General features: G+C 60.0%; 1 protein-coding gene across 3 annotated transcripts in view; it reads right to left on the reverse strand.

Annotated features, from left to right (window-relative positions):
* PRKAR1B (protein kinase cAMP-dependent type I regulatory subunit beta) overlaps nucleotides 1-11066 on the reverse strand; it is a 62081-nt gene extending 51015 nt beyond the window's left edge. For 2 of the 3 annotated variants that reach the window (XM_036239966.1, XM_036239968.1), the window contains exons 1-2: nucleotides 10871-11066; nucleotides 382-549 (exon numbers count right to left, since the gene is read on the reverse strand). In XM_036239966.1, the coding sequence (XP_036095859.1) occupies nucleotides 382-549; nucleotides 10871-11044 (342 nt within the window). In that variant the 5' untranslated portion in view covers nucleotides 11045-11066. Of the gene's footprint in view, nucleotides 1-381; nucleotides 550-7490; nucleotides 7597-10870 lie in introns of those variants that run through there. The other variant, XM_036239967.1, reaches the window with a different exon arrangement.
* Between the last annotated feature and the right edge of the window lie 5030 nt (nucleotides 11067-16096).

The raw sequence follows: 16096 nt of genomic DNA on the forward strand, positions 1-16096 counted from the left end.
AGGCGAGGGACAGGCGTCCCCACGCTAGGCGGGCTCCTCGCAGGACCTGTGCGGGGTCGCTGGGCCCGAGTCCTCACTCGATGATGAAAAGACCTTGCGTCTCAAACACCACGATTTCTCCCTTAAAAGGTCGAGAGTGGGAGGCTGTTGGGGACCCATCAGGACCCGCCAGGACCCCCGGCCGGGAGAACAGGGGCCGGGGAGCCGGGACGCCGCCCCTCCAGCCCCAGTCCATGACCCAGCGTCGCCCCTTCGCTGAGCCCGGCGGGATCACAGAGCCTCCGAGGGGTGCGGAGACCCCGCGTGAACACCTCGGGCACCCGGGTGCCGGCGGGCGGCAGCTTGACCAGGACGACGGGCCCCCCCAGACCCCACACCCACCTTCCGGACATAGGACGCGGCGTCCTCCTCCGTGTACACCTCAGCGCTCACGCCCCCGCGGCGGGAACGGGCTTTCACCACCGGGTTCGGCAGAGTCGGCGAGACCTCCTCGTCGTGCGAGTCGGACTGGGAGGCCGACTTCTGAGCCAGAATCTGTCTGTTCTCTTCCTGTGGGGGCGACAGGGACAGGAAGTGAGACCAGAGGCCCCGGGACCGTCTGCAGGTGAGCACGGAGCCAGAGCGGCTGGGTGGGAGCGGAAACAGGGCCAGGGTTTCCTCCACCTCACTGCCCACCACCAAGGGCGTCCCCGGTGAGCTCCTACATATGCGTCAAGGCCCATTCCGACGTCACCACCAGCGAGAAGCCGTCCTCTCGGCTCTCCCGTCCGCCCGCCACCTGCACGGTGTTTTGCTCACACTGATGGAGCCACGTTGCGGCTGCGACCCTCCTCCACACAGGGTCGGGCTGCAGGCATCGCTGAGTCCGCGAGTGAGTGTGAACGGACACACGGACGCACGGACAGAGAAACAAATGAACTAAACGGAGTCCAGACAAGGGTTCGAGCCCCGTGTCCCGCACTGTACAACCGTCATGACCACAGCCCACTCCGTTCCTGGTGTCAGGCCAGGGTGACGTCCCAGGGGCCGCAGGGCGGGGAGCTGACCCCATTCCCTCAGCATCACAGAGGCAGGGCTGTGACGCGGCCCCAGGACGGCACCCCTCCCTGTCCCAGTGTCGCCAGGACGGAGGCTCCAGTGAAGGGCCCTGCAGGCTGGCAGAGGGGCGGCTGGGAAACGCAGAGATGGCCCAGGCCTCGTCTTGGACCAGTGAGCATCCCGTCCTGGCCCCGGGACCTCTCCAGCTCCCACAGCAGAGGGGACCTCGCCTCTGGCTGGCACCCCTGCCCAGCCTCGGGGTGCCAGGAAAACCTCTGGTTCTTCACCGCCCCTTCCTGTCTCCGGCTGCAGCTGACGAAGTGTCCGCGTGGCAGGACGGTCAGGGCACAGGGTCAGGACAGGCTCTTCCGGCCAAAGGGATCCTCGTACCGTCGGTGTGGGGAGCGCGGCCCCAGGGACTGCCCCTCGGTCCCCGGGCCACGCTCTCCCCGGCCCGTGAGTGATGGCCATGCTTTCTGTTCCCCCTGCACTAGGCGAGGCCAACTTCCAGCCCAGAGGCGGAGGGTGGGATCTGGGGAGCCCCGGGCGAGGGGACACCGCCCACCCCGCCTGCGGTGAGCACACAGCGGCCCTTCCGGGGATTTCCGGGAGGAGACGGGGTGTTAGGGACTCTGTCCTTTCTGTAAACCTAAAACTTCTCTGGAAACAGTCCACCGTGTTAAAGCACATCCTTAGGTTATGAACTTTATCACGCGTGGGCCTGGGAGGACAGAGAGGAACAGCGCCGGGAAATACAGCGGGTGTGAAACTCACTCCCGAGAGATCGATGTTCGTTTCTGTCTTCACCCTTTCCTGTGCTTCCTCAACTCCCTAAGATGCGGTGGAGCCCACCTCTCGTCACACGACCTGGTCACTTCCGAGACCTTTCTCCCTCCGTGGAGTAAGCCGGTGATGCAGCTGAGTCGGGGCGTCGGGGGCGTCTGCAGAGGGACCAGCGGCGGCGCGGCTCCGGCTGAGTCAGACACGGACCCGGCGGAGGCTCACCGCTGGGCCCTTCACGTAAAGACATGCGGGTCCCCAGGGGGCACCGTGAGCAGCAGGACCACAGCGGCCACAGGGTGGTCCTGTCCCCTCCTGGGAGAAGCGTTTCCCACGTGGCCACGTGTGTGATGCTGGGGGTCGGTGGACACCCACAAAACCGCGCTCACACTTCACTCGTGGGTAAGTAAGAAGCGAGTGCGGTTCTGTGGGCGTGGATTTCTTCCTGAACTGACTTTTCCATGGTTGTTTGTTATGAGATTGTTTGGGAAATAAAAACCAACGCAGGGACGTTAACAAGCCCCGTCCTGGAAGTCTGTGGGCAGCTCCATGCCGTGGCCCGGCTCACCTGCGGAGACACGGGAGGGGGTGGGAACCGGGCCAGCGGAGCACCGAGGCGACAGTGTGCGAGCAGCCAGACCCACCCGGGACGTGGCTCCCACAGGGCACCACTGCGAGACGTGGCCTCGGCCTGGGGTTCCTCCCTCCACGGTGCCCAGGGCGCACCGACGGGCTCGGGGCCCACGGGGGCGTGCCACAGCTGCACACGGACGTCACGGAGCTGTGTTCACAGTCGCCAGAACGTGGGAGCAGCCCAGACGTCCTGCGGCAGGCGCCGGACAGACTGTGGCCCAGCACACAGCGCAAGACGACGCAGCACAGACAGAAATGAGCCGCCGGCCGTGAAGGACACAGCGGAACTGGACGCTCGTGAGTCGGCGACGGAGGCCAATCTGACGGGGCGTGTGCTGTGTGAGTCCAACCGAGGCGACGTCACAGAGACCATGAGAGACCAGCCCTGGCCGGGGGGCTCCACTGGCTAAGCACTGTCCCCTACACCAGATGGTTGCGGGTTTGATCCCTGGTGGGGCACATCTGGGAGGCAGCTGATCGAAGTCTCTCTCTAAAAATCAATAAAAACCTCCTCAGGGGAGGATTAGAAAGGAAGGCAGATCCGTGGCAGCCAGGGGTTCGGGGGAACAGGCACAGGGGCCCAGGGCAGGTCTGTGACACTGAGTGTCCGTCAAGCCGGCAGCCCTGGGAGCCTCGATGGCCCACAGACTCAGCGAGCGGCAACGTGTCCCACGTGTGGCGACAGCACCACGTGGATGCACCATGTTAACGACCGGGAACCGTGGGAGGAGGCGGGAAACACTCTGTACTTTATATTCAATTTTTACGTCAGCCTGAAATGCTCCAAGAGGTAAAAACTGTTAGTAGTTTTTAAAATTACTACTTAAGCCCAGCCGGTGTGGCTCGGTGGCTGAGCGTCAACCCTGCACCAAGAGGTCGCTGGTTCGATTCCCGGTCAGGGCACATGCCCAGGTTGTGGGCCCATCCCCAGTGGGGGGCGTGCAGGAGGCGGCCAGTCGATGTTCTCTCTCATCGATGTTTCTCTCTCTGTCTCTCTCTCCTTCTCTCTCTAAAATCAATAAAGAAAAATTATTTTTAAAAAAAAAGTATCACTCAGGATAAAACGTGAAATGGACCGAGCACAGGGAACAAAGTCAGGAACGTTGCGCTAACCATGTACGGGGCCGGGTGGGCGCTGGCACAGCAGGGGGTCACTTCGTCAAGGCCCTGACCGTGTGACCACCGTGCTGGGCCCTGGAACCTAATACACAACACTCCTGAATGCGAACTGCAACTGAAAACTAAAACTTCAAAACACGAAACAGGAGCCGATTAACCTGTGAAGAGACCCTGCAAAGTGAAAACAATAAAAGTTTTTCTTTCCTTGATGAAAGGAATCAGAGACCTGATTAAACAGAGAGACATTCTGTGTCCGGGGATGGGAAGATTCAACACTGGTGACCGGTGTGTTCTCCCCAAAGTGATGTACATGAACCTCAACAGGAATCAGGACCTGGGTCACTATCACCAGGCTCTTTGTACCACGTACGTGGAGCAGCAAAGAAGCTACAGTAGACGAGACAGTGTTGAACAGGAAGGCAGTTGGGAGACACTCTGCCTGAAACACTGACTGCAGGACGTGGTGGTCACGTGGCGCAGCCAAAGGAAGAGGTTCCGGCGCAGACCCGCAGGCGGGCGGCCGGTGCACCCTCCCTCAGCAGATGTTCTCAGGTGCCTCTTTTTTTTTACCCTCACCCAAGGACATTTTTTATTCAGATAAAGAGGGAGGGAGAGAGAGGAACAGAGAGAAACGACGTGAAAGGGACGCATCAAGTGGCTGCCACCCGCATGACCCAACCAGGGCCGGGGACACACGACAACTGAGGTACATGCCCTCAGCGGGAACTGAACCCGGGTCTCTCTGGACCGCAGGCCGACGCTCTAACCGCTGAGCCAAGCCGACCAGGGCTCGGATGCCTCTTTTTTTTTTTTTTTATCCTCACCCGAGGATATTTTTTCCATTTTTGGTACAGATAGAGTGGGAGGGAGAGAGAGAGAGAGAAACATCGACGTGAAAGGGACACATCGAGCGGCTGCCACCCGCACGACCAACCAGGGCCGGGGACAAACTGCAACTGAGGTACATGCCCTTAGCGGGAACCGAACCCGGGTCTCTCTGGACCGCAGGCCGACGCTCTAACCGCTGAGCCAAGCCGGCCAGGGCTCAGATGCCTCTTAAATGCAAACGCACAGGGTGTTTAGAACATGTTGATAAACTAGACCCCAGAAGCAAACACTTGCTCTGTGGAAGACATTATTAAGAAGCGAAAAGACAGACCACAGACAGGAAGAAAACATCTGCAAACCACACAGTTGGCAGAGAGCAGTGTCCATGTGCCTAAGGACACGAGCTCAGATACAAAGACTGTTCAAACTCAGCAGCAGGAAAACAACCTAATAAAAACGGACAGAAGACAGGAACAGATGCTTCACAGAGAAGACGTGCCAACGCAAAGCCGCGTCTGAAGAGCCGTTGAACCTCCGCAGTCGTCAGGAACTGCAGAACAAAACCTCCTGAAATCCCAGCAGTCAAGGGCTGAACGGCGGAGACCAGTTCTAAGAAATATGTCACTGGACCATTTGTTGTTGGGCAAACATCACAGACACACTTACACGTGCTTGGATGGTAACGGCTGCCCGTCCAGCTGCCCACCCAGGCCCCACGGTAAGACCGGCTGCCCGCCCAGTGTGGGGGTGGCTGGAGGGGAAGCAGGGTGGGGGGTAGGAGAGGGTTTAGGGGGGTAAATGGTGATGAAGGAGCCTTGACTTGGGTGGTGAACACGTGATACAGGGTGCAGATGATGTGCTGTAGAATTGTATACCTCAAACCTGTATAATTTTATGAACCTACGTCACTCCAATAAATTCAACAAAAATATTTTAAAAATTCATAGAGTTATACAACAATGAAAATAAATTTAACTTCATTTCAATTCGATGATGAGTGATTTTTTTTTCTTTTTTCTTTTTTATTTATTCCTCACCAGAGGATATTTTTCCACTTATCATCGACAGAGTGGGAGAGAGGGAGAGAGAAACATCGATGTGATAGAGCCACATCGACTGGTTGCTTCCCGCACGACTCCAACCGGGGCCGGGGATGAACCACAACCGAGGTACATGCCCTTGGCCAGAATCAAACCCACGACTCATTGGTCCGCAGACTGACACTCTAGCCATTGAGCCAAACCGGCCAGGACGTGATGAATGTTTAAAGGTGGCGCGGTGGGTTCCCCGCAGTGGGTTCCCTGTGCCCACACGAGGCCCCCGTTTCCTGTGTCGGTAGAAGGAAACGCAGCGACCGTCACGCAGATTCACAGCGTGCGATCCAGTCAAAGAGAACCCGGTCCAAGGCTCTGCATAGGCTCTTCCGGAAACTCCCAAAGACCAAGCACAGAGGGGGCTCAGGGGAGGAGGATGGCAGGGCGGGGGACAGGGTTCGTTTTCACTCTGCTCTTCATATGACATGTCACTTTCCCAGTTAAAAAAAACAAACAAGCAAACCCTGACGTTCTGTTTGTTTTTCTATTTCGCCCGCACAGGACACCGCCTGCCGTCTGTCCGTGACCTCGCCCCTTCCACCTGGGTGTCCCCAGGAGGCCAGACACGCTTACAGTGGTGGAACAGACACACAAATTGACAGATGGACGGACGGTGCACTTTCATTCGAGTTTGCCCTCCAGACCCGCAGGAGCTCAAGAGACGAGTCCACCCAGTGTCTGCGTCTGCCTGCTCCCCACGGGCGTTCCCTGAACCTCAACACAGAGTTGCCAGGCTCACGGAGCCCAGTTTAGACCACGGCCTTCGGGAACGGCCATCGAGTGGCACGGGACTCGGTTCCCGATGCGCCTCTCGCCGGCTTCTCCCTTCCCGAGTGTGTCCGCTCATTGCACAAAGCAAAGTGTTAGTTCTGCCAAAAGCAGGAGTTAGCCTAACTCGTGGGGTATTTCACCGACGGAGGAGGGGAACCACCAGGGAACGACATCGGAGAAGGTGCCAGCAGGAGGGACGGAGCAGCCCCACAGAAGCCCGTCGGAGGCCCCGGGAGAGCAGTCGGAGTCCCGCCAGGACACACGAACTCGGCAGCTCCTCTGGAGGCCGCCGGCGAGGTGGCCGGAGGGCCACCAAGTGCGCAGACGCTCTGACCCGGCACCCGCCCGAGCAGCCCAGCCTCTGTGTCCTTTTCCATCATTTCCTTCGCGCAAGGTGGTGTGAAGAGAGACACCACTGACCCTCAAACTCTCCCGTGATGGACTGTTTTACGGCCACGAGACGCCATAAATGCTACTGAAAGGGTGTAGCGAGACCCAAATGCCACAAGACGCACACTTATAATGGTCAGAATGCCCACGGTGAGCGACATCGCTGGTCCTGCCCCTCCCTCCCCTCCCATCCCCTCCCCCCTCCCCTCCCTCCCCCTCTTCCCCCTCCCCTCCCCTCCCCCTCCCTTCCCCCTCCCTCCCCCTCCCTTCTCCCCCTTCCCCCTCCCTCCCCCTCCCTTCTCCCCCTTCCCCCTCCCTCTCCCCTCCCCTTCCCCCTCCCCCTCCCCTTCACCCCATTCCCCCTCCCCCCTCCCTCCCTTCCCCGCTACCTAAAAAGCTAATGAGAAAATATCCTTGGGTGAGGAGTAACAAACAAACCAAAAAAAAAGGTCAAAATGGTCAGTTTTGCCTTGTGTGTATTTTACCTCAATAAAAATGGTCCTAAGAGGAAAAATCAAACAAACAGCGCATACGCTAAAATCACCCAAACCCCTGAGGGCACTGCAAGGACCGTCCTGGGGAAGTGCAGGACAGGACACGGACGGGACACGGACTGGGCACGGACGGGACACGGACGGGGCATGGAGGGCGCCGGTGTTGCTACGGGCTGCCTCTCCCAAGGCGCCTGAGGCGCGCTGTGGAAAGGGCCATGTCTTCGTGGTCACGGGACCTCCCGAGACAGCGCCTCCTGCAGGGCTCCACGCTGTGCCAGCCAGAGGTGCGAGCACTGTCCCCTCAGTCCACCCAGAGCCACCGGCCCAGACGGCGCGCACTCACCGATGCCCGCGTGCCAGGTGCCGTTCTCGGCCGGCCAGGGCCGCGCCCCGAGAGCTGGGCCATCCTGGTCTGCGCCAGCCCAGCTTCAGGCCTCCACACGCCTTCCTGCCCCTGATGGCTTCCGCCCCTGCTCCCCGTCCCCGCGCTCCAGCCCCCCAGAGGAAGGAGCGCTTCCTGCGCCTTATCAGCCTGCGCCAGGCGGCTGCCAGGCCCTCGGCTCTCGGGGACTTGATGTTTGAGGGTCACAGATCCCCTGAGAATCCACTGCGAACTCCGGACCTTCTCCCCAGGAAGACGAACCCCAATACAAGCAAGCACACAATTTCAGAGAATTCACAAAATCACCCCAAAGCCTACACGGATCAGCTCTCAGGACAACAGTGACAGGAACAGCCTGCGGTCTTGCCCCGGACACACGGCCAGAGGGAGGTTTGCTCTGCCCCCAGACGCCGCTGCTGTTACCGTGTCCCCAGTGTCTCCATCAGCTGTGGCCGTGGCCACTGTGGGCCTCCTGCACCCCCCGCCCTCACCGGGGAAGCAGCTGTCGGGGTTGAACTGTGTCTCCCAAGCAGACCTGCGGGAACTCTCACCCTATCACCTCGGCAGTGGCTGTATTTGGAGATGGGGTCGTTACAGATGTGATCCAGTTAAACACGAGGTCACCAGGGGCCCCGTTTCAGCGCGACTGTGTCCCTACATAAGGACATGTGGCCTGGCCAGCTCGGCTCAGCAGGTGGAGCATCGGCCTGGGGACCGAAGGGTCACGGGTTCGATGTGCGGTCAAGGGCATATACCTGGGTGGCAGGTTCAATGCCTGACCCTGGTCGAGGTCATCCGGGAGGCAACCAACCCTGTGTCTCTCTCACATCGATGTTTCTCCCCCTGCACATCCCTTCCACTCTGTCTGAAATTCAACGGAGAAATATCCTAGTTGAGGATTTGAAACAACAAAGGGGTATGTGGTGCCCTCCCAGGACGCCCGCAAGGGACCAGCCCCAGAAGGAACCGGCGGCATGTGGCCTCCAGCCCCAGCCTCCAGACCTGAGGCCTTTCTGCTGTTTCAGCCCCTGGGGGGACGTGTTACAGCAGCCCTGGCAAACTAACGCAGTCGCTATGGTGACCGTGACCAGGCCGTAGGGACGCACCTGCTTCCCTTGCTGACGTAGGAAAAGCTCAGCTGGAACCAAGCCCGCAGCCAAGGCCTTCCGGCCACTGGACGGAGCACCGGCCACCCTGCCTCCAGGCCCTCTGTCCGACCTGTCCAAGGTGCGAAACCAACTCCCGGGGCAGGCAGGGCCGGTCAGCTTCCTCAGCCTCTGTCCTCACCCTGCCTCTTCCTGACTCCAAACCCACAGCCTCCCCACAACGCACAGCCACAGGTCCGAAGCTGGACTCTTGATTCTCCCTCCGCCAACCCTGCCTCTTCCCATCGTCCCCTCCTTGGCAAGTGGCACCCCCTCATTCCAGAGCCCAGACCAAGCCCCAGGCGTCATGCCCAGGCCTCTTTGCTCACCCACACCCCGTCCACCAGCAAGACCTGGAGCACCCCCAGAGCAAGGCCCCGGGCCGTGTGTCTCCACCTCCACCAGCCCCGTGAGGTGAGCACCTGCCCACGGAACCACCGAGACAGACACCGCGTGCACCGGCTGCGCAGAGCACCAGGGGGGCACCTGCGTCTGGCCGCACCCGCCTCAGCCTCCTGTCGGCTCCCTGCCCTGGAAGCCCGTGGGCCACAGACTGGGAGCCTAGTCCCCTGCCGGGGTCACCTGTGAACAAACCAAGTCGCCCCAGTTCTAACCAAGCTATGGTTTGAGGAGGTTAAGGATATCACCTGCCTAACTGTCCCTCTTCAAATGTGCAGGAACTGGCGACCCCCACACACGGCCCTGGACTGAAACCCTCCTGAAGTGACCTTAGAAGTAACCAAAGTGGACTCGGGCCTGTGACCGTTTTCACGGATCCTTTGGAAAACAGGTTTTTACATTAGAACAGCCACAGCTGGCCGGGCCAGCGGATGCGGAAGCTGGGGCACGTGGGGGGGGGGGTCCCACCGGGTCCCTCCGACTAGGAGCCACAGTGGGAACCCCAGGAATTCCATCTTTGAAAAGCCACACAGAGCAAACGAAACCACGTCCAGGGGGAAATGTACGTACAAACCTGTGTTACTTGTAACCTTACAAAGAACCAGAAACCACCAGCTGCCCAATCAGCAGGGAGAGGCCGGGAGAACCTCAGGACATCTCCACAGCACACGCGCAGCCCGAGATGAGGTCTGTGCAGACCGTGTAAGTCAGCAGACTAAGACGCAGAATCGGCTCGGGGATGGGGTAACGACGATGTTTCAAAAACACAGTGAGCGAGCGACAGGTAAGAGGACGACAAGCGAATTCTGTTTCTCCTCTCTCCTGAGCTCCTCCGATTTTCTGTAAAAGGCACGCATTGCTCTGAAACATTTCTTCCTTCCCTTTTTTTGTTGTTTTTTTTTAACAGATTGCTTTAAAGCAGCGGTTCTCAACCTGCAGGTCGCGACCCCTTTGGGGGTCGAACGGCCCTTTCACAGGGGTCGCCTAAGACGTAACAGTAGCAAAATCACAGTTATGAAGTAGCCGCGAAAATGATTTTATGGTTGGGGGTCCCCACAACATGAGGAACTGTATTGAGAACCACGGCCCTTTCAAGTTTAAAGGGAAGAAGACAAACTCATCGCTCAGGGCTCCGTGTCCGCGGGAAGCCCCCAGCAAAAGGAAGACAGCGCTGGGCGAGGCTCAGGGACTCCGAGGTGCTTACACCAGACCTGAGCCCGGACTGGGTTCCCCCAGAGACGGGCAGAGACAGCGAAGTGGAGGCAAAGGGCCCAGGGGAGGAACCCAGAGAGTTCGGGGTGGCGGCCACGTGAGGAAGGGAGGTGCTACCTGCGGGTCAGGAAAAGCAGAACAAGGGTCCCAGTCCCTGCTCTCCAGCCTGCCCTCCCGGATGGACCCAGAGGGCGTCTCGCTCTTCAGAAAGGGGGATCAGGCATGTGCCTCCCTCCTGCACACACTCATGTCGGCTTCATCCCAGGAACGCAGATTTAACATGAAGTCCAAACGCCCACATCCCATTCGTTCAAAGCCATTTTCTTCTCCCCCAAATGCCAATGGCATCTACACCTGACCTGGTCCCCACCTCTGTCCCTTGAGGGGAACGGTCAGTGAGCCCCATAAGCTACCTTCACAGTCAGCAGTTCCTAAAATCTGAAACACCTGAATCCCGGAGCAGGAGGAGGGGCCCTGTGGCCGGGAGGAAACCACAGGACGGGGACCTGGCGGGCAGTGGACACGGTCCTGGGGACAGTGGGGCGGGAAGGGGTGCGGCAGAGGAAAGGCAGGCCACGCACTGACCTTCTCCAGCTTCTCGAAGTGCTCGCGCAGGAACTTCATGGGACGCTCGGGCTTGGAGAGGCACAAGTGCACAATGCAGTCCTTGAGCACCTGCTGGACGCCGTGCTTCTGCACGTACCGCTCACACCCCTTCAGGCTCTCGTCCTCCTCCGGGTGGGATGGCGGCGAGGCCATGGCGCCTGCGTCCTGCGTCCTGCTGAGGAAAGCACACCGGCCGCCTTCAGCACCAGCCTCGGGAGCCCCGGCGGCTCTAAACCCACGTTTTACGTGTGTCCCAAGGCTCACGGTCATGGCCAAATCCAGTGCCCGCCCAGCGGGCTACGCGGTCCAGGCTCTGCTCTGCCCTCGTCAGAGGTCAGGCTGAGTTGCTGGCAGCCAGCAAAGCCTGACCTCTAAGCAAACCCTGCAGGGATGGAGGGGACCCCACATTCTGTGCAGGGCTGAGAACCCCTGAGTGTCCAGCAGCAGCTGGTGGTCCCACTTGCGTCCATCCCTCCCTCCTCTAAGGACAAGGCAGTGAAAAGTAAATAGAGATCCACCCCAAGGGGCACCAGAGGACCCTCCCTGAGATCTCAGGGGATCAGGGAGGTGGAGGGGTCCTGTCACAGGACTGGGGGGACGTCAGGAGGTCAGGGAAGTAGAGGGGCCATGTCACAGGGCTGGGGGGATGTCAGGGGGTCAGGGAGGTGGAGGGGCCCTGTCACAGGGCTGGGGGGACATCAGGGGGTCAGGGAGGTGGAGGGGTCCTGTCACAGGGCTGGGGGGACGTCAGGGGGTCAGGGAGGTGGAGGGGCCCTGTCACAGGGCTGGGGGGGGTCAGGGAGGTGGAGGGGCCCTGTCACAGGGCTGGGGGGACGTCAGGGGGTCAGGGAGGTGGAGGGGCCCTGTCACAGGGCTGGGGGGGGTCAGGGAGGTGGAGGGGTCCTGTCACAGGGCTGGGGGGGTCAGGGAGGTGGAGGGGCCCTGTCACAGGGCTGGGGGGGTCAGGGAGGTGGAGGGGCCCTGTCACAGGGCTGGGGGGTCGCTTATCCGGAGAAGAAAGAGAAAACCCACTGGAGCCGGCTGAGGGGCTGCTGGAGGGAGGACCCTGGAGAACAAGGGCGGCACGTTCACAGCCCCGCGCTCTGGACTTGGTCCCGGTGACGCGGGAACCAGGTGGAGGCCCCGCACCCGACCGCAGGGAGCCCGGCCCGGCCCCTCCCCAGCCCGCCTGTCCCCAGGCCTGCGACCTCGGCTGCGCGTCCCTGCCGTGGGCCGGCGCCCGGGCTTCTGCTACTGGACCACGATGGCCCGCGTCCAGCCAAGGGCGCAGGGGCTCCCCCAGACCCACATTCTCTGGGGTTCTCTGGCCAGCCGAGGCCCAGCTCCGCACAGGCCGGGGTTCTGGCGCGGACCCCACCTCAGCCCCGCGTACCTGGATGCACAGCGCCCGAGCCTGGAGGCGGCTGCGCGGGACGCGGGACGCGGGACGCGGGGACGTGAGGACGCGGGACGTGAGGACGGGGAGGGCGAGGTCCCCGCACTGCAGCGGCACCGCCTTCCGCCCGCCCACACAGAGCCTTCCCCCCAGAGCCGCTCCGCCACCACTGCCCCTCACCCCTTGGCCACGCCCCGCCGCCCCTCCCCACCCCCACCCTGGTCCGGTTCCCACACCCTGGCTCCCCCCTTGTCTCCCCAAGGACTAGCCTCTCCCCCTTTCCCCCAGGTTTCCCCGACTCCTAACCTACCCGTGTTCCCCTCCCCCTCTCCCCACCTCCTCTCTGCCCCCCTTGGCACTCAGGGGGTGCATTAGTGCAGTCAGGACAGGCCTGGTGTTGGATAGACAAGGCCCCCAGGACCCTGTGCAGCCAGACCAGGACCACCACCTGGCTCCCTGTCTTCGCCGCCTCCCCATCCCCCTCCACTGCAGACCTGGGTTGCCCACCTGGCGCGTGGGCCTGGGAGGGGTGGCCAGAGCCGGCCCTGCTCACACCTGGGCAGCACATCTGTTTGTCTGCGGGGCAGGTGCAGCTGTCCTCCAGGGTCTGTCTCCAACTCCCAAGTGGCGCCAGGGGCTCTGACCACCCAGGGAGAAATGGGCTGACTTCCGTTTCTGGGTTAAGGGCACCAGTTTCACCCAGATGCCCCAGTGGGAACCCACAGGGTCACCCAGCTTCTTTCCATCGTCCACGCATACAGGTCACTGAGGCTCCAGAGCCCCTCAGTGACTTCCCAGGCCACAGCTCAGGCTGCAGGAAAGAGAATTGTTCTCATTTTCCTGTTGTCCAACATCATGTTTTGTCCCCATTCTACCAGGGTGGTGGCAGAACCTTCATGCCAGTCAGTTCAGGGTCCCCCCCCCCACCAGGAGAAAGGCAGGGAGCCCAGGCCTTGAAGGGAAAGACATCTGGCCCCTTGTCCACTCCCCTGTCCCGGCTCCCCTGTCCCCACTCCCCTGTCCCCGCTCCCCTGTCCCCGCTCACCTGTCCATGTGGGCACACCGCCGGTGGGCGGCCCTTCCCCAGCTTCTTCTGGCAGCATGAAGGTGAAGGAACAGGCTGCACTCAACTGGACAAACCAGCTTCTTTCCACTTCCCCAGCCCTGCCCTCAACATGCCTCCTGGTCCTGTCTTATCTCAGGCACACTCACACCCGTCACTCACGCCTGTCCTGATCACACAATCATTTGAAGAATTTGAGTCCATTTTCATCTGAATCAAAACTTCATTCCACCACCAACTTCAACCTTGGGCTGTCTCTAAGCTCACACCTTGCCGTCCTTGCTGCCCTTCATCCCTGCCCCCACTCCTCCCCCCTCTCCTCTCTCTCCCTCCTCCGGCTCCTCCTGGTTCGTCGGTGGGCTGGGGAAAGGACGACAGAAAAGGGCCATTTCGTCTGATGGACGTAGGGGCACAGACACTCTCAGTCTCGTCTCCTGCAAGGACCTCCCCGTGCACTGCTTCCGACCCCTCTGAGGACGGACTTCTGGTCCAGGGTCCCTGCACTCTGCTGGATGCTTCCTTCTGGCAGAGACCCTGGACGATGTCCTTGCAAGACAAGGCCTTCCCCAGGTCAGGGGACTGTGGGGGGCTGGGTGCACCCAGCCCATCAGACACGTGGCCCGTGGTGTCTCGGCTGGAATGTGTGTGGATCCCTGTCCTCACACCACCAAGGGCAGCTCCTGCAGCCTCACCTGCAGACTCTTCAGGGACCTGTTTCAGTGGTTCCCCCGAGAACTGCCCCCGCAGCTCACCCCTGTAGCAGTCGGGCACGGCCCAGCTGCCCCCTCCCCCGCCTGCCAACAAGCATCCCTTTTCTCTTGCTGGCCCTACATGAGTTAAGTGGAGGCAAATGCTCCCCAAATGTCCCACTTGCTCTTTGCTCCATCGCGACAATGAAACCAATACCTAGAGGCCGGCAGAGACGGCATCACTGAGGCACGGAGCCGGGGCCATGATCAAAGCATGCCTGAAGCTCCTCCTGGGCCTGGCTTGCTGGTCGTGGTGCCCAGTAAATGCCTTCATTGCTTACACAGTTGTGTTTGTGCTTTTTGTGACTGAGAAACACCCATGTGGACACAATGCTGATCCCCCCCATCACAGACAAGCCCACAAAATGGTCCATAAGGGGGTGAGGGGTGAATGGTGGGCACGGGGTCAGTCTAGGAAGCTGACTGGGCAATCGCTGGCCAGTACCCTTGCAGAAAGATGGTAGACTGTCCCTTGGGGCTGGGTGTGACGTCATGTGCTCCCAGTGTTGACTGCAAGGTGGAGGCCACCGCCCCGCCGGACAGCAACAAATCCCGTTTTTATACCCATGCTCTTCTATTTACTTGTGTATTTACTTAATTTCTGCCAAAGAGATAAGGGCAAAGAATTAAACCTGTGAATGGTCATCCAAAGTCTGTGCCTTTACTTCACGCTGCTCAAACAATAAATAGCCAAATGATCAGAATTCATTTGTAAATGAAATGGGAATTACTTTTGCTTCCTAATAATAATTGAGATAGAAATGGGGAGGGGGGAGCATTGTGAGGGTGACTGGAAATAAAGGGAAGAGTATAAGAGACCCGAGCAGTACGGCGTGTGTGTGTGTGTGCATGTGTGTGCACATGTGTGTCTGTGGTAGACAGAGTGTTACGGGTTTGTTTAGGCCAGTGACACAGGCTTGTGAAAGAATTCACAACCGAGACTGCAGAGAAAAGGGAGGAACTTTATTTTCTTCTCCTACAGGCGGCACAGGCCTACCACACTCTTCCATTCGAACATGCAGTTGGTGCTCAGACAGCCATTCAAAAGTCCTGCAAACTGTGCTTGTCTGAGTGTTCCTCCACCCACAGGGAAAGACCCACCCTCTGTGCTCCGCCCTTTACCTTCCCCAGCAGAAGGTGTTCGCATTCCGCGGGCCTGGGGGTCCTCACTTCACCCCCAGAGCCTTGGTGGCCAAGCCTTGCAAAGATCCAACTTCAAAGCCTCATTCACCTCCCAACGCCAGCGCAGCCGCCAAAGTTCCACGTGAAAATGTTTTCTGCAGGGGCCTCCCCGTGGCACCTGCACCTCCAGGAGAAGTTGGATGCCTCTGGGGCCACCGGGGTGCCTGTACTTCTCCATAGCTCTCATCACATGCTATTGAATAGCTGTGCCTGAGGCTGTTCGCGTCATTTGTCTCCCAGACACAGACGGTGCATGTCGAGCAGACATGCAGACACTCCTGGGAAGCACCTGGGCTCCGGAGGGGCCGTGGAGCGTGGGTCTGAGAGGGGCTCTGGGGTGGACCCCGGTGCCATCCGAGTCTCCCCAACCAGTGCCTTGGACAATACACACGGGCCCCAGCCCGCACCAAGGCCTCCCTCTGGGACAACAACTGGGCAGGAACGTCACCTGGAAAAGGTGTTAATTCTCAAATCAAGGCGGTATAACTCTCAACCGCTGCCTGGAGGGGGGGGGGCTGGGAATGGACCGTGCAGCCTGTGGTAAGAGTCCAGTGACCGGATGTGGTCACTGTTCCTCTTACCGCCCAGCCGTCTCTGGGGAGTGATCTAAGTCCTTTCTGGACCAGATCGGTTGGGGACAGGGAGGTCACTGAGGAGAAAGACAGAGAAGGGGACAGGGGAGGCACCCGAGTGCCTGGTGGCTGGCAGGGCCCCCGAACAGACGTCCATCACTAAGAAGCTTCGGGACTTTACAAGAACAGCGTCTCTATGGTTCAGCTTTGGAATTGTTCACTGTAGGTCTGGGATGCGAAATT

Source organism: Molossus molossus, unplaced genomic scaffold, assembly GCF_014108415.1.
Source record: "Molossus molossus isolate mMolMol1 unplaced genomic scaffold, mMolMol1.p scaffold_m16_p_4, whole genome shotgun sequence".
Taxonomy (NCBI): Eukaryota; Metazoa; Chordata; class Mammalia; order Chiroptera; family Molossidae; genus Molossus; species Molossus molossus.